The sequence below is a fragment of the Lynx rufus genome, unplaced genomic scaffold (assembly GCF_022079265.1).
Source record: "Lynx rufus isolate CCGP_SWC_20201006 ecotype Redwood Valley unplaced genomic scaffold, mLynRuf1.p SCAF_24, whole genome shotgun sequence".
NCBI lineage: Eukaryota > Metazoa > Chordata > Mammalia > Carnivora > Felidae > Lynx > Lynx rufus.
The window spans coordinates 2,874,182-2,897,116 of record NW_025814839.1 but is presented as its reverse complement, the minus strand read 5'-3'; the positions used below and the strand labels follow the sequence as shown (position 1 = coordinate 2,897,116).

The window sequence follows — 22,935 nt, the reverse complement described above, 5'->3', positions numbered from 1 at the left end:
AAAAATAACTAATACATTCTTACCTTTCCAAGGTTTTCCTGTTCAGCAATATTTTTTGTATACTGCTCCCTGGGGAATCAACATAATGACTTAGTTTCAATTTATCTCAACTGATTTGGTCATACAACTAAATTATAAATTAACATATCTATCTAAATATATTACACAGAGGAGTCAGAATGAAACCAAATACTCTCTTTCCCCATCTTTAGTCAATTCTTCTAGTAAATAGTAATTTATGGGGAAAAAACCCCATAAAACACCACATAATTAAGAGAATTAAAATGTTAAGTCCTATTTCTGTATTTAAAATAGTACTTAAGTACTATTTTACACTTAAAACAATGGCAAACCATCTGTGTAAGTCACAATTTTTAAAATTTTTTATTTATTTAGGTAATCTTTACACAAAATGTGGGGTTCAAACTCACAACTCTGAAACAGAGTTGCATGCCAGCCAGGCGCCCCAGTCACACTTTTTTTTTTAAATTTATTTTTTATTTTTTTAATTTTTGAGACAGAGAGAGACAGAACATGAACGGAGGAGGGTCAGAGAGAGGGAGACACAGGATCTGAAGCAGATACCAAGCTCCCAGCTGTCAGCACTGAGCCCAACGCAGGGCTTGAACCCATGGACTGTGAGATCATGACCTGAGCCGAAGTCGGACGCTTAACCGACTGAGCCACCCAGGCGCCCCCACACTTTATTTTTGAAGAGGTTTATAGAAAGGAGAAAGGATACACATTTTAAATAAACATTAACATCTAACCCTGCAATTCTACTTCTGGGAAGTCATCCTACAAAAAGACTCATAACTTAAGAAAGGTAAATGTAAAGACTATTTACTTCACCATTGTTTATAACAGTAAAAATCTGCAAACAAACTAAATGTCAATAGATGGGGAAATTTTTAATAAATTTGGTATATCCATTCAAAGGAATAATACAGAGTTGTAAAAAGAAAGGAATAGATCTATAAATACTGAAGTGGAAAGAACTCTAGATATAAAATTAAGGGAAAAACTGTATCTTAAGTTTAACTTTATTTTGTATACACACACATAAAATTTCCCCCATGCATTTTCTAACACACACACACACACACACACACACACACACACACTAGCAAATGCATGGGGAAAGAATATGGAGTAATTATACACCAAAATATTAACAGTAGGTATTTCTGAGGCATGGCAACATGGACAACATTCAGTTTTTGTGTACTATACTTCATAATGCTTACTTTTGTTTTTATTTTTATTTTTATTTAAAAAAATTTTTTTTCAACGTTTATTTATTTTTGGGACAGAGAGAGACAGAGCATGAACGGGGGAGGGGCAGAGAGAGAGGGAGACACAGAATCGGAAACAGGCTCCAGGCTCTGAGCCATCAGCCCAGAGCCTGACGCGGGGCTCGACCCCACGGACCGCGAGATCGTGACCTCGGACGCTTAACCGACTGCGCCACCCAGGCGCCCCATTACTTTTGTTTTTATAAGCATCTCTTTTACAAGCTAAAACAGCTCATAATTTTCAAGTAAAAATAAAAATACAATAACATTGTATTGTGTTTTTAAAAATATAAAAGATATAATTATATTTTAACACTCCATAAGACAAAAGTGATATTTAAAGTATTAAGGACAAAGATGGAAGGATGAAGAGAAAGGAACCAATGACAAAGAAGATAAAAAAAGACCTCAGACCTCAAATTTAGAGGAAAAAGACTATGTTTCTGTGTAAACTTATGCTGTAGTAAGAAGTTAAACAACACAAAACTGGGAATCCACGAAATCATAAACCACAAAGAGAAACTCTAGCAGCTTAAGTGAAGGACGATTTGCATTCATGTAACAAGGGAGGTAAACTTGACTAGAACAGAGAGGGTGGCTTTCACAAGTACTCAAAGTCCTCAGGGCACCTGGGTGGCTCAGTCGGTTAAGCCTCTGACTCTTATATATTTATATATTAAATAAGACCTATTATATAAAATATACTTTTATATATAATATAAAATATATAAAAATATATATTTTAAAGATTTTATTTTTAGAGAGAGAGAAAAAGCATGAGTGGGGGAGAGGGGCAGAGGGAGAGAGGGAGAGAGAAAGAGAAAGGGGAGAGGGAGAGAGAGAGAGAGGGAGAGTAGGCTCCATGCTCAGTGTGGAGCCTGATGCAGGGCTTGATCCCACAATGCCCCTGGGACCATGACCTGAGCTGAAATCAAGAGTCAAGACACTCAACTACAGAGCCACCCAGGTGCCTCACAGAATTTCCATTTATATTTTATCAAGAGATCAAAGGCTCATGCTCTTTTACCATGTAACACTAATATGTAATTATTTTAATTGATTCAATGACTTTATTCAAGAAATAACTATGGAGCACCTGTTATGTACCAAGCATGCCCTAGGGTTTCAGGAAGAAAACAGAACAGAGTCCTTGTCCTCCAGTAACTCATGCTATATAATTTCCAAAACACTGCTGCATGCATTATATTTAACTTGATCTTCTGTGGTATAAATTGTTCTCCCTATTATATAGATGAGGAAATGATATGCCCAAGGTCACAAAACTTGGAACTAGAGAAACCAGGTTAGTAAGAAAATTTTATGAGTCCCTCTTTAGTACTCTGAAATAAAACATGCTGCCTCTTTATTTTATTAAAAAATTTTTTTTAATGTTTATTATTTTTGAGAGAGACAGAGAGCAAGCAGGGGAAGGGCAGAGAAAAAGAGGGAGACACAGAATCAGAAGCAGGCTCCAGGCTCTGAGCTGTCACACAGAGCCCCACGCGGGGCTCAAATCCGTGAGCTGTGAGATCATGACCTCAGCTGAAGTCGGCCGCTTAACTGACTGAGCCACCCAGGTGCCCCAACATGCTGCCTCTTTAAATAAAATTAAAATTTGCAGGCAATCTTTCAAAACCATGCTAATTTCTCCAGGTGTCTGGGTGGTTTTAGTTGGTTAAGCTTCTGACTCTTGGTTTTGGCTCAGGTCATGATCTCATGGTTTCATGAGTTCAAGCCCCGGGTCTGGCTCTGCACTGACAGTGAGGAGCCTGCTTGGGATTCTCTGTCTCCATCTCTCTCTTTCCTTCTCCCACTCACACTGTTACTCTCTCTCTCAAAATAAATAAGCTTAAAAACGAAAACAAAAACAAAAAAACCCATTCTAATTTCTTAGACCATTGGCCTTACTCAAAAGTATCATAAAAGAAGAAAACGGGACAACCATAAAAATATTGTAACTATAATAATAATAATAATAATAATAATAATAATAATAATAATTTAAACATATATCAATGAGTTTAGAATACAATTAACACTATTTTATTTATAATATTCTTATGTACTACTCTAGTCAGGGCAAAATATTTTTTCTATGGGAAAACTAATGGTAAAGGTTTATGATGATTTTGAAAATGATAAAAAAGAATACCTGGCCAGAAAACCAATAGTTCAGTGACAATATTTCCTATTTACTATTTATATTGATACCTTTGGAAAAAATGGAACTTAAATTTTTAAAACTTTTTTTCAAGAATAAAAACTTCTCACATTTGTAAAATATTAACATTGACCATACAGATTTGAGCCAAGTTTACACTCAGTGAAAGAATGTGAATAAGTACATTTAATATGTGTAATATGTCAGAGTATTAGAGAAAACATTGTTCTATTTATAGGGTATTTTCAGTCTGACTTGCATTCCAGTGCATTATATATTTTAAAAATTAGATTCTGCAAGACATTCCATTTACTAGATTCCTTTTTGAAACATTACTGTATATGCCACTAAAAATCTCCACTGCAATCTAGAATAAATGTGAATCCTACACTTGGGAGTTCTTACTGGATGGTAAAAGTGAAACATGTGAATTGTGGTAAGGGGCAGAGAGCTTAGCTTGTTCAATTACTGCATTTTATCACACCTAGCAATTAAACCATAAATGTATTTTTTAAAGAATTTGATTAAAAAATTTTTTTTTGATCTTTATTTATTTTTGAGAGAGAGACAGTGTGTGAGCAGGGGAAGAGCAGAAAGAAAGGGAGACACAGAATCCAAAGCAGGCTCCAGGCTCTGAGCTGGCAGCACAGAGCCCGACGCGGGGCTCAAACTCACGAACCGTGAGATCATGACCTGAGCCGAAGTCGGATGCTCACCCAACTGAGCCACCCAGGCGCCCGGGCCGTATTTGATATATTACAGAATGTTGCAAGCTTGGATTACCAAAAAAAACACCATATAAGGACTAGTGATATTTACACACCCTTCTTTGTTCTGAGGCTGGCACACTGCAGACACACAGCTTCTCACTGTAATGCACTCACACTGCACAGTGAACAGGCAGATGACTAGAGTCCAGGTCATGTGGGACTTTAAAAACAGACCAATCTGAATGCTTATAAAAAAAGGAACTATGTTGGGGTGCCTGGGTGGCTCAGTTGGTTAAGCATCTGACTTAGGCTCAGGTCATGATCTCACAGTTTGTGAGTTCGAGCCCGCGTCAGGCTCTGTGCTCACAGCTCAGAGCCTGGAGCCTGCTTCCAATTTTGTCTCCCCCCCCCCTCCCCTCTCTGCCCCGTCCCCACTCATGCTCTGTCTCTCTCTGCCTTAAAAATAAATAAAATATTTAAAAAAAAAAAGGAACTAAGAAATTATATTTTTCCTGGGGAAGGGGAATGGGGAATTACTGTTTAATGATTATAAGAGTTTCTGTTTAGAGTGATGAAAAAGGTTTGGTATTATAGGGGCACCTGGGTGGCTCAGTCAGTTAAGCATCTGACTTCGGCTTGGGTCATGATCTCGCAGTTTGTGAGTTCGAGCCCCGCGTCGGGCTCTGTGCTGACAGCTCAGGGCCTGGAGCCTGCTTCAGATTCTGTGTCTTCTCCTGTCTCTGCCCCTCCCATGCTCATGCTCTGTCTCTCTCTCTCTGTCTCTCAACAATAAATAAATATTAAAAAAAAAAAGGTTTGGTATTGCATAGTGGTGGTGGTTGCATAACACTGTGAATGTGATCAATGCAATTGAATTATACACCTAAAAATGGTAAACATGTGGCACAAGAACAGACACTCAGATCAATAGAACAGAATAGAGAACCCAGAAATGGACCCACAAACGTATGGCCAACTAATCTTTGACAAAACAGGAAAGAATATCCAATGGAATAAAGACAGTCTCTTCAGCAAGTGATGCTGGGAAAACTGGACAGCAACATGCAGAAGAATGAACCTGGACCGCTTTCTTACACCATACAGAAAAATAAACTCAAAATGGATGAAAGACCTCAATGTAAGACAGGAAGTCATCAAGATCCTTGAGGAGAAAGCAGGCAAAAACCTCTTTGATCTTGCCCGCAGCAACTTCTTACTCAACACGTCTCCGGAGGCAAGGGAAACAAAAGCAAAAATGAACTACTGGCACCTCATCAAAATAAAAAGCTTCTGCACAGTGAAGGAAACAATCAGCAAAACTAAAAGGCAAGCGATGGAATGGGAGAAGATACTTGCAAATGACATATCAGACAAAGGGTTGGTATCCAAAATCTATAAAGAACTTATCAAACTCAACACCCAAAAAACAAATCATCCAGTGAAGAAATGCGCAAAAGACATGAATAGACACTTCTCCAAGGAAGACATTCAGATGGCCAACCAACACATGCAAAAATGCTCAACATCACTCATCATCAGGGAAATACAAATCAAAACCACAATGAGGTACCACCTTACACCTGTCAGAGTGGCTAACATTAACAACTCAGGCAACAACAGATGTTGGTGAGGATACGGAGAAAGAGGATCTCTTCTGCATTGTTGGTGACAATGCAAGCTGGTGCAGCCACTCTGGAAAACAATATGGAGGTCCCTCAAAAAACTAAAAATAGAACTACCCTAGGACCCAGCAATTGCATTACTAGGCATTTATCCATGGGATACAGGTGTGCTGTTTTGAAGGGACACATGCACCCCCATGTTTATAGCAGCACTATCAACAATAGCCAAAGTATGGATAGAGCCCAAATGTCCATCAATGGATGAATGGATAAAGAAAATGTGATATATATATATATATATATATATATATATATACACATACACACACACATACAATGAAGTATTATTATTTGGCAATCAAAAAGAATGAAATCTTGCCATTTGCAACTACATGGATGGAACTGGAGGGTATTATGCTAAGTGAAATTAGTCAGCCAGAGAAAGACAAAAATTGTATGACTTCACTCATATGAGGACTTTAAGAGACAAAACAGATGAACATAAGGGAAGGGAAACAAAAATAATATAAAAACAGGGAGGGGGACAAAACAGAACAGACTCATAAATATGGAGAACAAACAGGGTTGCTGGAGGAGTTGTGGGAGGGAGGATGGGCTAAATGGGTAAGGGGCATTAAGGAATCTACTCCTGAAATCATTGTTGCACTATATGCTAATTAATTTGGATGTAAATTTTAAAAAATTGAAAATAAAATTAAAGAAAATAGTAAACATGGCAAATTTTAATTTTTTTAAAATGTTTTATTTATTTTTGAGACAGAGACACAGCATGAGCAGGGGAGGGGCAGAGAGAGAGGGAGACACAGAATTCGAAGCAGGCTTCAGGCTCTGAGCTGTCAGCACAGAGCCTGATGCGGGGCTTGAACTCACAAACCGCAAGATCATGACCTGAGCCGAAGTCGGACGCTCAACCTACTGAGCCACCCAGTGCCCCAACATGGCAAATTTTATATCGTTTTTTTTTTTGCCATGATAAAAAATCAAGCAATCCAGAAAGTAAATTACAGGTATTCCTACTTAGTAGGGCTGGAGTATCAGGAAGATATTTAATAAGATTTAATCCTAAGTAATATCTTAATATCTGCTTATTTAAGTACCCCCAATTTAGTAATTCCATCTTATGTATAAAACTTCTACAGGTCACAGCCATAAAAAAGAATGAAACCTTGCCATTTGCAACAACATGGATGCAGCTGGAGAGTACAATGCCAGGTGAAATAAGTCAGTCAGAGAAAGACACACACCATATCATTTCACTCATATGTGGAATTTAAGAAACAAAACAAATGAACAAAGGAAGAGAGAGAGAGAGACAAACCAAGAAACAGACTCGAAACTCTAGAGAACAAACTGATGGTTCCCAGAGGCGAGGTGGGTGAGGGGGATGGGTGAAACAGGTGATGGGGATTAAGAGTACAATTATGATGAGCACCGAGTATGTATGGAATTGCTGAATCACTATGCTGTACACCGGAAACTAATGTAACACTACAAGAACTATACTGGAGTTTAAATACAGAAGTTAGTAAAATTAAAAACAAACTTCTATAGGTGAAAACGTTAAGTAACTCAATATAGAAACAACAAAATTACTTGCCTAATTGCCTTTCTTTTTTCTTGTTGATCAGAAGAAACATAAGCCTTCATCTCATCAGTAGCACGACGAAGTTGTACTTCTAGGTTCTAAGTGGAAAGATTAAATTTTAGGTTAAGTCCTTGATACAGAAAAATCTCAGAAAAATTCTTGATCCTCTTTCTTTATTTTACCTTAATCATACAATTTGTGTAATGGTATCTACTTTCTTCCTGAAGACATTCTTCACGGAGTCCTCTGACTTCCTACAATATATAATTTTAAACGGGCAATATTATTGAAAGAATAATCAAATGCAGAAAGGATGACTTTAAGTGTACAACAAAATGCCATCAGAGTAATTTCTTCTTTTGTGATTATAATTTTGTTTGCCATCATAGACTAGGTTGCAATCTTTTCTAAAGACTACTCCTATTGCTCCAAAACCTACAGGTTCAGTTATTAATTTATTAAGTACCTACCATGTGCCCAACTCTGTGCTAGGTGCTGGGGACACAACGGTGAATAAGACTATAGGCCCTTGCTCTCATTCAAGTAGAGGAAATAGGCATAAACAAGGAGATAGGTAATGAAGGTAGTTTCAGACTTTTCTTCAGTACTATGAAGAAAAGTCAGTAGTAGTAGAATGTGATAGGGCGACCCAACAGGCAACATTAGATAGGATGATCAGAGAAGACCTCCAGGAGGAGGTGACATTCAGGCTGAGACCTGATGATGAGCAGGCGAGATCAAGGTAAAGAGCTAGAGGCAGAGTGTCCCAGAGAGAGAATAGCACAAGCAAAAGCTTGTCTGATGTGCAAGAAGAAGGCCAGTGTGGCTGTGGCCCTGTGGATGAAGAGAAAAGCACATGAACATGAAGTTCAGGAGGCAGGTGGGCCTTGCAGACCATAGTTTGGAAGTCAGGTTTTAAGTGCAGTAGGAAGCTAGTGGAGGGTGGCCTAAGTTTCCCACAGGTTTCTTTGGCTGCTCTATAGAGAAAAAACCTTAGGAAGGCAAGGGTGAAGGTAAGAGAGCAGAGCTGGGTTACTGTGGGAGACACCTGCTTGTGGCCTGGACCTTGGTGGTTGTGGTACAGATGGAGAATTTGGTGTGTATGCATCACGTCTGAAGAAATAAAGATCTCTTGAGCTTAGGGGACAGGCTCAGAGAATGAGGGTAAAGATTTGGGAATCTTTTGATGTCAGGGTAGTGAAAACATGCATACACAGGCAGTTCTGCTAAATTGTGAAAAAATAAAAACTATCTTCTTACCTGTTCTAATTTGGACCGATTGCTTTCGAGGCCTGCGGCACAGCTATCATACTGGGATTTCTTTTCATCACACTCCTGGGTTAGTTCCTAGTATGAAAGGATAAATGATTGAATAAGTGAAAAACAAAGGCCTAAAATGTGGTTCTGAAACAATACATGCCCTTGTCAGTCTTGTAACTTAACTCTAAGCTTCTTGGCATACTTAAGAGTTATTTATACAACAATCAGACATTTGAGAATTATGACAGATGAAGATGCTGATAAAAATAATAGCTACCATGTATTGAGCTGTGTGCCAGGCTCTTTATTAGGAGCTGGGATACAACAGTGAGCAAAACAGCCAAAATCCTTCCCCTAAAGTATGTTCAGACAAGTAAACAGCCTGTTGAGTGGTATGATGGGCAAATGTAAGTGTTATAGGAGAACGTGGGACTCTCACAGGACTTAACCCAGGCTTGGAGATCAGCAGTGATAGAGAAACTGATACCTAAGTTGAGGGATGAAGGATTAGTACAATAGCTAGGGGGAAGGTGAACAAGGGAGGAGAATGTTCAGAAAAAAAGAACACTGTGTATAAAGGCTTGGAAGCCAGAGAGAAGAACAATTCAGAACGAACAAGTAGTTTATTATACTGGAGTATGTCTGGAAAGTGCGAGAAGATGCTGAATGCTTTGGCAGGGGCTTGGTCAGAACTTTGGAAACCATGGTAGGGCTTTTGAGCTTACCCTTGTCAATAACTCAATCTCACCACAACCCCTTGAGGTAGGTATTAATACCCCCATATCATGCTTGGAGAAAGTTCATGGAAGCCACATACTTTGTCAAAGATTATACTGAAGAAAAGGAGTGTCAGAATTTGAATTCAGGCTGTTTGAGTAGTTTCAAACTTCCTTCTAATGTAATATTCTGGATTAGATAACCCGAAAATCATCTATAAATACTGGAAATGCTAAAAATATCTACAAATGCTTGATAAGGTGGAGCAAATATCTTTTCAAATCCAGAGCTGAAATGAACTTCTCAGGAAGGAAGAGGAATTACCAGGGCCAGAAATGAAGGATGACACACTGTGGCTGCCCTTGGGGAAAGAAGCTGGGAGCAGTCAATCTCAGTAATGGAGTGATTCTAATATCCAGGCAGGGCAGAAGACAGAGTGGGAAGTTAGAACTGAGAACCCCATAGAATCCAGGCTGTTTTTCAACCTGGGCGGCTGGGTGTAAAGCGTTAACACCAGGCTTGGAATGAAGCAAGCCAGCCTCAGAATGACCTTGGTTTCACGCAGCAGTTTTCTGGGGAAGGAACAGGAGAGTGAACACAAATGGGTAATGTTGTGTGTGCTTCCTTTGTTGTGTGGGACTGCATCTGGTTTGGGGTGACTAGCATAGTATAAAAAACCGGTGGGGGTGCTTGCTGTGGCAGCACATATACTAAGAATTGGAATGATACAGAGAAGATTAGCATGGCGTTTCTGTGCAAGGATGAACTGCAAACTTGTGAAGCTTCCATATCAAAACAAAACCAACCTGGTAGGAGCTGTCTCCAGGCCCAGCCCTAGTTTGTGGTGAGTGACATGGCTAAATGCACCAAGGTCAGAAGGTCAGGATCATATGTAAATATGGGCTCCATTATGGTGCCTCCTTCAGGAAAACGGTGAAGAAAATTGAAATAAGCCAGCATGCCAAGTACATTTGCTTGCTCTGTGGCAAAACCAAGATGAAAAGACGAGCTGTGGGGATCTGGCACCATGGTTCCTGCATGAAAAAGGTAGCTGGTGGGGCCGGACTTAACAACACCACTTCTGCCGTCACAGTAACATCTGAAGGAATCGAAAGACCAGTGGAAGCTCTACCATTTCAAACATTACTAGCCTATAATAAATGGGTTAACTTATGCTCAAAATTACTTTGGTTTGTTGTTACATTTATTAATAAGATGTTCTGATTTTCATTGTGTTAGTTGTGCTGTCTCAAAAAAACGCTTGGAAGTTAAAAATCCTTTTAATTTTTATTGGAAAAAAGAAACTGGTTATAAAAAGGAGCTGTGGCTTTTATGTATCAAAGGGACCTACACATATTTCAGACTCTTGTGGGTGATGGTCATTCCCACCGTAAATGGGAAGAGGGGCAACAGTGGCTGTAGCAGCTGGGACTCTCAATGAGATGAAGGTGTTATAGCAGATGGTCGCTTTTGTGTATATGTGCATGTGTGGCCTATGAGTCTGATGGCTACACTGATCAGGAAATGCACCTGTGCTGCTGCAGGGGCAGCTGGAGAGAAGGGCCCATCCTTGGGCAGATTCGTTCAAATCTACCCTTTCCTACACAAACTTCCAAGCCAAGACATAAACTCAAAATTAGCTCTGAGCTTGTCATATTCCCAAAACACCAGGAGAGCCAACTGCAAAGCCATTCTGGAGGGACACATGCTCCATCCTAACTGCTGGGATTCAGAAGACAAAACGCTACTAAAGACAAGCTCACAATCCAAAAGTATAAATACACAAGGAAACAATCAATCCTTATGTGTGAGGATCAGAAGATATAAAAACAGCAGGACTATACCTCCAGGAACTTTGGATACTAGAGACAAGTCTATTAAGAAAGTGTGCTTGACTGCTAGGAATTTACCCAAGGGATACAGGAGTACTGATGCATAGGGGCACTTGTACCCCAATGTTCATAGCAGCACTCTCAACAATAGCCAAATTATGGAAAGAGCCTAAATGTCCATCAACTGATGAATGGATAAAGAAATTGTGGTTTATATACACAATGGAATACTACGTGGCAATGAGAAAAAATGAAATATGGCCTTTTGTAGCAACGTGGATGGAACTGGAGAGTGTGATGCTAAGTGAAATAAGCCATACAGAGAAAGACAGATACCATATGGTTTCACTCTTATGTGGATCCTGAGAAACTTAACAGGAACCCATGGGGGAGGGGAAGGAAAAAAAAAAAAAAAAAAAGGACGTTAGAGTGGGAGAGAGCCAAAGCATAAGAGACTGTTAAAAACTGAGAACAAACTGAGGGTTGATGGGGGGTGGGAGGGAGGGGCGGGTGGGTGATGGGTATTGAGGAGGGCACCTTTTGGGATGAGCACTGGGTGTTGTATGGAAACCAACTTGTCAATAAACTTCATATATTAAAAAAAAAAAAAAAGAAAGTGTGCTTGAAACAAAGTCATAAAAAAGGAACTGAAAACAAAAGATTAAGAAAAAAAGTACAGTGAGTAAAAATAGACAAAAATGAAAAAATAGTCATTGAAATTAAAAATTAAATGGTATAAATGTGAAATTAGACACAGCTCAGAAGATACAAAGAATGAACTCGAAAGCAGAGCTGAAGAAATTATTTAAAATTCATCACCCAGAGACAAAAAAGATAAAAATATGAAGACAAAGTCATGCAATAGGGGACAGACATCCCCTGTTATCCCCACAGGGTCATAAGTATGCCTAACTGCAAATAATAGCAGTCGCTGGAGAATGAACTAAAGAAAACAGGGCAGACAATATTTGAAGATATCCTGGAGAATTCTCCTAGAATTAATGGAAGACAAAAAACACAAAATCCAGCAGAGCAAATAAAACTAAATCTGTATTTAGATCACAGTAGTGAAATTGGACAACACCAAAGACAAAAATAAAAATATTATAACCAATTATAGGCAAGATATTACCTAAAAAGAAATGATAATTAAACTGATGGCAGACTTTTCAACACAAGAGAAACCAGAAAGCAATGAACAAACCATTATTAAAGAAAAAAAAAGGTGGTTTACTTATAGTGATGATTCTTTACTGAGAGAACTGCTAAAAGAAAAAAAACAAGGAAATTTAATTTCAGGAAGAAAGAAACTGAATCCAGAAGGAAGGGTTAAAATGTAAGAAACAATGGTGAGAAGGGTTAAATTTGTGAGTCAATCTAAGCAGGAAATGACCGTATAAAATAGTGATTATAAGTAATGACCACCCGACAACTACTTTTAGAGATGAAGAAATAGGGGTGCTTGGGTGGCTCAGTCGGTTAAGCATCCGACCCTTGATCTCAGCTCAGGTCTTGATCTCAGGGTCATGAGTTCAAGCCCTGTGTTGGGCTCCACTCTGAGTGTGGAGCCTACTAAAAAAAAGAGAGAGAGGAAGAAATAAAATGGAAATAAACTACTAGAGGATAACAACACACATGTAAGGCAAGAGAGGGTGTTAAACTATTCTAAGGTTCCTGTATTGTTCAGGAGATGCCTACTAGATTTAGAATTCATTAAGTCATGAAAATATATGTTAAAAATTTAGGAATAACAATACCAGAATAGAAGATAGAAAAGTAAACAAAGGGAACAAAGAAGATAAAAGAACACAGAGTGATGCGTTGAAGGGCAGGAAAGAAGCAGCAAAGAAAAAGCACAGTAAACCGGATGTACAAAACAGAAATAAATCCCTACGTATCAATACTAAAAGTAAATGTAAATGGTATTAAATACACCAATTAAAAGACAGATTCTCAAACTGAATGAAGAAACCACCCACATAAGATCTAGCTATATGCTGTTTATGAGACATATGACAAAAGTAAGGGCACAGAAAGCTAAAAGAAAACAGAAATAAAAAAATATACCAGGCAATCCTAATCACAAGAAAGCAAGCTGGCATACTTACATTAATAGCAGACAAAATAAAAATCTTAGACCAAAACCTTAGCAGGAATAAAGAGAATTAAAAAAATGATAAAATGAATAATTTACCAGGAAGGTTTTTTTTTTTTAAATCAGGAATCTTTTTCTTAATTCTGGCAAAATAACATAAAATTTACCATTGTAACCATTTTTAAATGTACAGTTAAGTACTGAGTACACTCGCTGTGCTGTGCAGCCAATCTCCAGAACTATTCTCATCTTGTAAAACTGAAATTCTATACCCATGAAACAACTCCCCCTTCACTAAGAAGCTTTAGGTGATACATTTGAAAAGCCTGATCTGATGAACACATAGAGAATCCAGTACTCAACAAATGGAAAATACACATTCTTTTTAGTATCAAGTCACCAAAAAAAAATTAGGTTGGCCTCTGATCTCTCCATGGCCACACTTAACCCTGGAAGACAGTAGAGCAGTATACTTTAAAAATTCTCAAGGAAAGAAAGCACAATGTAAAGATTTTATGCTCAGTCAAGCTAATTTTTAAATATTTAAGGCAAGAAACTCTGGAACATGCAAGAACTCATTAGGGAATATTGTTCTTGTGAGGTTTTTTTTGAGGATTCTCCTAGAGGACAAATCACAGACAATAAAAATTAGGAAAAAGGGCAGTGAAAGGATTGGTAATGAGCACTGAATCTAATAATTACAGGTTTAACACTGAAAACACAAGTGGGAACCAGGGTAATAGAAGAGAATGTAAATGTTACATGCCCTGACAATGTAGAAATGATACTACAAAATCTGCAGGGAAGGGAAAGGGAAAAGAAAGTGGAAGGTAGAATAAATAAGCTGGTTTCCTCAATATTTAATTGCTAGGGGTGAGTGGGGGAACAGATATCTGTTATATCTTTTATATCTGTTAAACCAACAAATATAATTTAAATCTGATGAATCAAGTTATAAGTATATTAAAAGTATAAAGGCAAATAGTAAAAGAGACAATATGATTGACTAAATTCAAGTACTAAAAGAGAGGGAAGGAGGGGAAAAGGAAGAGGAAAAAAACTAATTTCATCACTGCTCACAGTGGGGATTAATAGATCATACCTATAGAAATGGATGATTAATGGTAGAGTTACAAATATCACCACCAGACCAAAACCATAAGCCAGAAACACATACAGGGAGGATGAGGGAGAGGGACAAGGAGAAAAAAACGAGAGAGAAAATGAAAACAAAACAAAACAAAACAAACCCCAGGATTTTTGGGGGGGGGGCTTTAAAATCAAAAGCTACAGACACCTGGGTGGCTCAGTCAGTTAAGCGTCTGACTTCGGCTCAGTCATGATCTCGCGGTTCTCTCTCGAGCCCCATGTCCGGCTCTCTGCTGTCAGACAGAGCCCGCTTCGGATTCTCTCTCCTCCTCTCTTTCTGTACCTCCCCTGCTCGCTCTCTGCCTCTCTCAAAATAAATAAACTTAAAAAAAATCAAAAGCTACACATAACATGTACTAAGATCAAATATGTCTGCATATCAATAAAGTTAAAGGGTCTAAACTTACTTATTAAAACAAACCCTTCAGATTATATCGCATACCAAAACCCAATTCAAGACCTATTCAGAGACACCTACAACAAGATAATTTTTAAAAAGTTAAAAGCAGGGGCGCCTGGGTGGCTGTCAGTTGGGTGTCTGACTTCGGCTCAGGTCACGATCTCACGGTTTTTGAGTTCCAGCCCCACGTGGGGCTCTGTGCTGACAGCTCGGAGCCTGGAGTCTGCTTTGGATTCTGCGTCTCCCTCTCTGTCTGCCCCTCCCCCACTGACACTCTGTCTCTCTCTCCTTCAAAAAAATACACATTAAAAACAAATTAAAAAAAATAAATAAAAAGTTAAAAGCAAAAGATGGGCAAAAGTACAGTAGGCAAATGCAAACAAAAGGAAGCAGATGTTTTATTCTTAATATCAGTCAGAGTTTAATTCTGTCTGCCACCACCAAAAAAAGCCTTTGTCTTTCTGGAGAGTAGAACAAACTTTAGGCAGCCAATAAATAATTATCCATTCATTAGTTCTCAGGAAATTTCTGGAAAACACATAAGGACCTGTTTTACTTCTGGGGAGTGTAGAGAGAGAGATAATTTCTATTCTTCCCCTTTTTAAAGTATACTGCTCTACTGTCTTCCAGGGTTAAGTGTGGCCATGGAGAGATCAGAGGCCAACCTAATTTTTTTTGGTGACTTGATCTTAAAAAGAATGTATTTTCCATTTGTTGAGTACTGGGTTCTCCATGTATTCATCAGATCAAGCTTTTCAAATGTATCATTTAAAGCTTCTTGGTGAATGGTCTGTTTTTAATGGGTATAGAATTTCAGTTTGAATTCTTACCAAGAACATGTTTTTACTTTTATAAGAAAAAGGGATCAATGAGAAATATCTCAGTGAAATCAATAATTGTCAGATTTTATACTCTAAAATGAGCATTTTAGCTCTTTCATTATATTAGCAATTTTATGTATTATGACATTTAATTACATGTAATTTATAGAACTACTCCTAAGAAAATAAACATAACACTTTTCAAGATGCTATTCTCATTCTAGGTGATTATAAAAGATTTAGATAAATGTAAGTTATACATCTGGAGGTGCAGTGCTCTAGTTTTCAAACAGTTGTTATTATTCAAATTTAGAACATACAAGTACAATAGAAAGGAAATGTTCACTATAAACAATTCACTATAAAGTTTCCTAAATATTTCAGAACTGCCCATTAAAGCAAGAAGTATAAAGTATTTTCAAGTAGTCCTGCACTTTAACAAGACATTTATGTAGTTTTGAGTGGTAAGTACATGCAAGTTAAAAATGGATAATATTCAGGGCACCTGGGTGGTCAGTCGGTTAAGTGTCCGACTTCGGCTCAGGTCATGATCTTACAGGTGGTGAGTTTGGGCCCTGTGCCAGGCTCTGTACTGACAGCTCAGAGCCTGGAGCCTGCTTTGGATTCTGTATCTCCCTCTCTTTCCCCCTGCCCCTCTTGCACTCTCTTCCTCACTCTCTCTCAAAAATAAATAAACATTTAAAAAAATAGAAGAAAAATGCTTTCTTCTAAAAAAAACCCAAATAATATTTAAAGTAGAGAACAATTAAGAATTTCAGTTAAGATTTGAAAAGAGCTTACAATCAATGACTTGGCTAGCCTCTTTTGTTTAGTATACTTTTTATCACAAAAGGTTTCTGGATAAAAGTAGAACTATACATGGATGCAGGAGACTGACATATGGAGATAAGCAAAATGAGCATCAGACACTCACCAAATACAATGAACTCAACCACTGGGAAAAAAAACAAAAAACAAACCCAACAGCTAATGCAAACAGGCAAGTCCTGTCCCCTTTTAAAAGATTTTTTTAGATAATTTTTAATGTTTATTTATTTTTGAGAGAGAGAGAAAGAGAGAGGGAGGGACGGAGGAAGGGGCAGAGAGAGAGGGAGACACACAATTGGGAGCAAGCTCGAGGCTCTGAGCTGTCATCACAGAGCCCGACGCAGGGCTCGAACTCACAAACCATTAGATCATGACCTGAGCCAAAGTGGGACACTTAACCCACTGAGCTACTCAGGCGCCCCTAAAAGATTTTTTTATTGTGGTAAAAATATACGTAAAATAAAAATTACTACTGAAACCATTTTTTTTAATATTAAAAAAAATTTTTTTAATGTTTATTTTTTGAGAGAGAGAGAGACAGAGTGTGAGTGGGGGAGGGGCAGAGAGAGAGAGGGAAACACAGAATCTGAAGCAGGCTCCAGGCTCCAAGCTGTCAGCACAGAGCCCGATGTGGGGCTCGAACTCACAAGCTGTGAGATCATGACCTAAGCCAAAGTCAGATGCTTAACTGATTGAGCCATCCAGGTGCCCCACCACTGAAACCATTTTTAAGTGGCATTAAATACATTCACATCGTCGTGCAGGCGTCACCACCTTCCATCTCCAGATCTCTTTTCATCTTTCCACACTGAAACTCTGTCCCCATTAAACACTTAATTTCCTATTCGCTATGGCCCCACAACCACCATTCTACTCTGTGTCTGTGAATGTGACTACTCTGGGTACCTCATGTAAGTGGAATCATGCAGTATTTGTCCTTAGCAGAGTGCCTTTTCAACACGGCAGAAGACAGAGATGAAAATGTTGATGTGGCTTAGGTACCCCTCTGACTTGATGATATGGAAAGAACTGGAGAGTTGTATTATTTGGGACTGGTGGTAAGACGGGTACATTTCTTTGTGATGGGAGTGGTAGGCAGTCTGTCACATACAGAGAAATTGAGTTAAATCACATGAAAATGAGTTTCAGGTTTGGTTACATTATTATAATACATGACTTTATAGGATTTAAGATCTGGTATATAGTTTACTCAGAAAACAATTTGGTTGAAAAGCAATAAATACTATCCCTTCTTTTAAAAGTCTCGTTAATAATTATAATAATAAATACTTTAAAAATATTTATTTATCTATTTATTTAGAGAGGGAATCCCAGCAGGCTCCACGATGTCAGCACAGAGCCTGACGTGGGGTTTGATCTCATGAACCACCAGGTCATGCATAACCTGAGCTGAAATTAAGAGTCGGACACTTAACCAACTGAACCACCCAGGCATGACAGATAAATACTTTTTTTTTTTAAATACCTTTTAACGTTTATTTATTTTTGAGACAGAGAGAGACAGAGCATGAACGGGGGAGGGGCAGAGACAGAGGGAGACACAGAACTGGAAGCAGGCTCCAGGCTCTGAGCCATCAGCCCAGAGCCCGACGCGGGGCTCGAACTCACGGACTGTGAGATCGTGACCTGAGCTGAAGTCGGACGTCTAACCGACTGAGCCACCCAGGCGCCCCCAGATAAATACTTTTTAAAAAGTTCTTATGTATTAGTCATTGTTGTATTAGTCATTATATGCATTATTTCATTTAGTCTTTACAACCACCCTGTTACGAAGAGACTAGTTTACAGATGAGGAAACTAAAGTTTATAGGAATAAAGTCATTTACCCAAGGTTATCCAGGGTCTGCCTGATTCTGTAGTGCATGTTCTTAATCATTCTATCTACACTGTCTGAATAGAAACTTAAACTAAGTGCAGTATATACTAAAATTCCAACCATGTAAAAAAGTATATATGAGAGGACAAGGCTGAAATGCAAAGATGAACACTGTTCAGCTGTTACAAATAGGATAACAGGTGGTGAATTAAAAGATGTCAATTAAAGTACTGACATATCTATAGCCTCTCCAGAGGGAAAATTCTCTAGGTAGCCATACTTGGTACCATATTACCCTCCTTTCTTCTCATCCTGTCCTTACAAGCATAGCTGGCTGGACTAAGAATGGACCCCTGACCTGACCTGAGGATAGCCAAATAGTCTATGAGATAGTTGGGCATGAAAAACTGCCCCCAAAAGAGAAGAGCTGCACCAGGAATTTGAATTAGAAAATGCAAAGAAAATAGCACAGTTAGTGAAATTTCAACATAAAATATGTAGAAAGGAAGGTCTTAGCATTTAAGATGAACAATAAAGAGTACAGGTTATGGTACCTGTACCTGTTCCAGACAGATTATGTTTCTGATCCTTAAAATTCCATAACAGCACTTTTTCTTTACTGTCCTTAATATCCTTTCAATAAAACTCATTTAATATATAAATGAAAAAATATATAAATGAATTTAATAAAAGAATTATTTACAAATAGATTTATTAGCTTACTATTAGGGAGAAATTTTATCATCACTAGAAATACACATAACTAGTCCCTTTGGTTTCCAAGTTGCTTACTCAAGAAAAGCTTTAAGAAAATCAATGGATTAGAATGTAACCATGAAAACAATTCTTGATGTCCTCAATCTCAAAACTTTGCTTAAAAATCTCCTTTCTGAAACTTTTCCTTCCTAACAATCACATCATTTGCTTCCTCTTATCAATTATGATTCTGATTATATATTTCCTTCCTCCTTCCTTCCTTCCTTCCTTCCTTCCTTCCTTCCTTCCTTCCTTCCTTCCTTCAAGTAAGCTCTATGCCCAAAGTAGGGCTTGAACTCACAATGCTGAGATCAAGAGTCAGATGCTCCACCAACTGAGCCAGCCAGGCACCTCTTTTCTATATTTTTCTTAAGTTGGCTTATCTTTTGTCTTTCTTGAATTTCTTCACGTTTGTCTCATCTCACCTATGAGTGTATGAACTCGAGAGACTAGGGACTTGTCTCTCACTTCTTTTGTGATGGCAGTGATGTGTAATGGAAGGAGCAGGAGATTTGAAATATGATAATACAGATGCTGGAGTCAAGCCCCAACTCTCTCACTGCCTATTTGTCTATTTGGATAAGTCACTAAACCTGTCTCAGACTCCATGGCATTTTCTATAAAAAGGAAACGATGTCTATCTGATTTCAAAGTCCATGTGATTTTTCACTGTGCTCTGATGGATGGCATTCGTGAAGAATTTTATAGTTCCACACTCAGGCACATGCAGTACAACCCACATTCAAACCTAAAATTACTACACAGAGAGTGATAAAATAACAACTGCTAATGTCAGATGGCGGAGGCCATCTGATCTGGATTTGCGGAGGGCATTTACCTTCTAACAGTTTAGCTTCAAAGCAGTGGTTAGAATTAGCTTCCAAGTAATGGTATTCCATCACTTATCACAAGCTATCGTAGTTTGCCCCTGGCCCTGCTCCCCAGCTAAGCAAGTCCATTAATCTAAAGTTAACTTGTCACCACTCGCTGGCAGACTCTGAGCTTTTACCTGGCCACAGAAGAACGTGACTTCATATTTATAGCTCTGACATGCATCAGATTTAAAGTAAAAATCTAATCTAGCTGCACTTGTGATTTCGGCTTAAATTCCTTCTCCTTCTCTCTCCCCTCCCCCCGATAATTTGACAAAACAAATAGCATAAATTAAATAAAAAACTTCAAAGTTCATGTTATTACTCTTTTGTGGAATCATCATCATCATCATCATCATCATCGTCGTCGTCGTCGTTTGTTTTCTATAAATTACTCAAGTAAAATATTCAGGATTATAACCAGCACAGCTTAACAAGATCAGGTGCTAAAAGTATCGCACAATCAGATTCACTTACTTGACATTTCTGACGCAACTGTCGTAGTTCTTTTATAACTGGGGCTAGAGCTGACTTCTTTTCAGACACCAGTGAATTCAGTTTTTTTACCTGTCATTTAAATAAAATACATGACATCTAAAACAAGAATTCAAAAGAGCAAAAAACCTACATGCATAAATATATTTATTGAAGTGTTATTTAAAAGAGTAAAAAGACTAAATTATTTCAACATCAAACAATGGGAAAATGATTTAGTAAATGTTGATTTGGTAATATGGAACAGCATTTAACTTAAAAAAAATTTTTTTTAATGTTTTTTTATTTTTGAGAGAGAGTGTGCGCACGCGTGCAAGTGGGGGAAGGGCGGAAAGAGAGGGGAGCAGAGGATCTGAAGCAGGTTCTGTGCTGACAGCAAAGAGCCCAATGGGGCTCAAACTCATGAACCATGAGATCATGACCTGAGCTAAAGTCAGACATTTAACTGACTGAGCCACCCAGGAGCCCAGCATTTAATTATTTAAAATGTTAATTATTGGGGCATGCTCAGTTATTTGACTGTCCAACTTCAGCTCAGGTCATGATCTCATGGTTTATGAGTTTGAGCCCCATATGGGGCTTGCTGATGTCAGCTCATAACCCGTTTCAGATCCTCTGTCTCCCCCTCTCTCTGCCCCTCCTCCATTTGCACTCTCTCTCTCAAAAATAAATAAACTTTTAAAAAATAAATAAAATGTCAATTATTGGGGCACTTGGGTGGCTCAGTCGGTTAAAGCATCTGCCTCTTGATTTCAGCTCAGGTCATGATCTCATGGTTTGTGAGATTGAGGCCCACATCAGACTCTGTGCTGGGCATGGAGCTTGCTTGAGATTCTCTCTGTCCCTCTGCCCCTCCCCTGCTTGTGTGCACACATGCTCTCTCTCTCTCTCTCAAAAATACAATACAATATAATACAATAAAATACAATAAAATAAAATGTCAATTACTAAGGTTGCAAACTATATGGGAAAATACTTGTAATCTAACACTGAATAATGAAAACAAATTATAAAGTTGCCTAAATACAACTACAATCATGTTGTATTATGTAAAAAAAATGTAATTATGTAGGTTATAGAGTATATACGAAACATGAGGAAGTGATATTCGAAATACTTAATAACCCAAATGATATAAGTAATGACCAATCAAAATGGACACCAAGCATGGGGATTAACAGAGTATTGAAAAGGTCTCTGCTGTGTTAATCATTAATCTTTTTAGGAGTTAGACAGTAGTGAGATCCAGAGGGTTCTGGGCAAGTAGCCAATGTGGAAAAGCCAGGTAGAAGTGGGTACTCTGAGAGTTTGAGGCAACAGTTATTTCCTTCTAGTAAGGAAGGAAAGATTTCAACATTTTAATGCCTGCTAAAGCGGCATCAGTTCATTCAGGCTGATAGCAGCTCCAAATAAGGACAGATAGGAAGGAAAAACACAAAAATGAAATAGTTTTATTAGTCAGGGTGGTATGATTTGGGAAAACTTATTTTTTATCTTAAGTATTTCTTTAATGTTATAGAACTTTTACACACTTCAAAAACCACAAGATAAGGCAGGCATTTCAATACCTAACTCTTTTTTTTTTTTTTTTTTTTATTTTTTTTTATTAAAAAAAATTTTTTTTTCAACGTTTATTTATTTTTGGGACAGAGAGAGACAGAGCATGAACGGGGGAGGGGCAGAGAGAGGGAGACACAGAATCGGAAGCAGGCTCCAGGCTCTGAGCCATCAGCCCAGAGCCCGACGCGGGGCTCGAACTCACGGACCGCGAGATCGTGACCTGGCTGAAGTCGGACGCTTAACCGACTGCGCCACCCAGGTGCCCCTTCAATACCTAATTCTATAGGGTATTTAATAACCCTATCGTGTTTCCTTGGGAAAAAACCCTGCAAAATGCCTAAATTATTACAAGTTGAACAACTTACTAAAATGGAAACACTCAAAAGATACTGATAGAGATGAAGGAATATAAGGTAAACAATGTGCAGAAATGAAAATTTCAGTGTTTCACTGAAAACAAAACAGAAAAATATCTGCCTCTAGCTATACAATAAAAAAAAAACCTATAAAAAAGCATAATCACCATTTCAGACATGTCATCTAGTGTTCGGCCTTTCATTTCGTCGACTTCACTCTTCAGTGCAGATACCCTTTCCAGCTCTTCCTGAGTGTAACTATATCCAGATATGCCCTTTTTCTCTTCAATAGTTCGCTAAAAGTAAAGAATAAAAATAGGTGTCAAAATTGGGGTCTACAAAATGGGTGTCAAAACCTTGATGATTCTGTAAGTAGTATACAGACTTAATACATAGCAATAAAGTTACAAATAAAATAAATTAGCTTACAATGCTAAAGAGTAATTTTTATTGACTTCAACAATAATTACATACTGTTGTATGTTATAAACTTAGGCTAAATTTTGCTTTGGTATCTTTGGGTGCATAGTATTTCTAATTTTAGCACTCAATAAATACTTGGT

General features: G+C 38.1%; 1 protein-coding gene and 1 non-coding gene across 2 annotated transcripts in view; one reads left to right on the top strand and one right to left on the bottom strand.

Annotated features, from left to right (window-relative positions):
* The window catches only part of IFT81 (intraflagellar transport 81), an 84,307-nt gene that overhangs the window by 6,377 nt on the left and 54,995 nt on the right, over window positions 1-22,935 (bottom strand). Inside the window, exons 13-18 of the mRNA XM_047088175.1 lie at window positions 22,540-22,668; window positions 20,439-20,528; window positions 8,655-8,741; window positions 7,577-7,648; window positions 7,403-7,492; window positions 24-65 (exon numbers count right to left, since the gene is read on the bottom strand). Of these exons, the coding sequence (XP_046944131.1) occupies window positions 24-65; window positions 7,403-7,492; window positions 7,577-7,648; window positions 8,655-8,741; window positions 20,439-20,528; window positions 22,540-22,668 (510 nt within the window). The remainder of the gene's footprint in view (window positions 1-23; window positions 66-7,402; window positions 7,493-7,576; window positions 7,649-8,654; window positions 8,742-20,438; window positions 20,529-22,539; window positions 22,669-22,935) is intronic.
* Window positions 10,058-10,167, top strand: LOC124518557 (U6 spliceosomal RNA). The gene has a single exon (XR_006963687.1). It is a non-coding gene; the product is annotated as a U6 spliceosomal RNA (small nuclear RNA).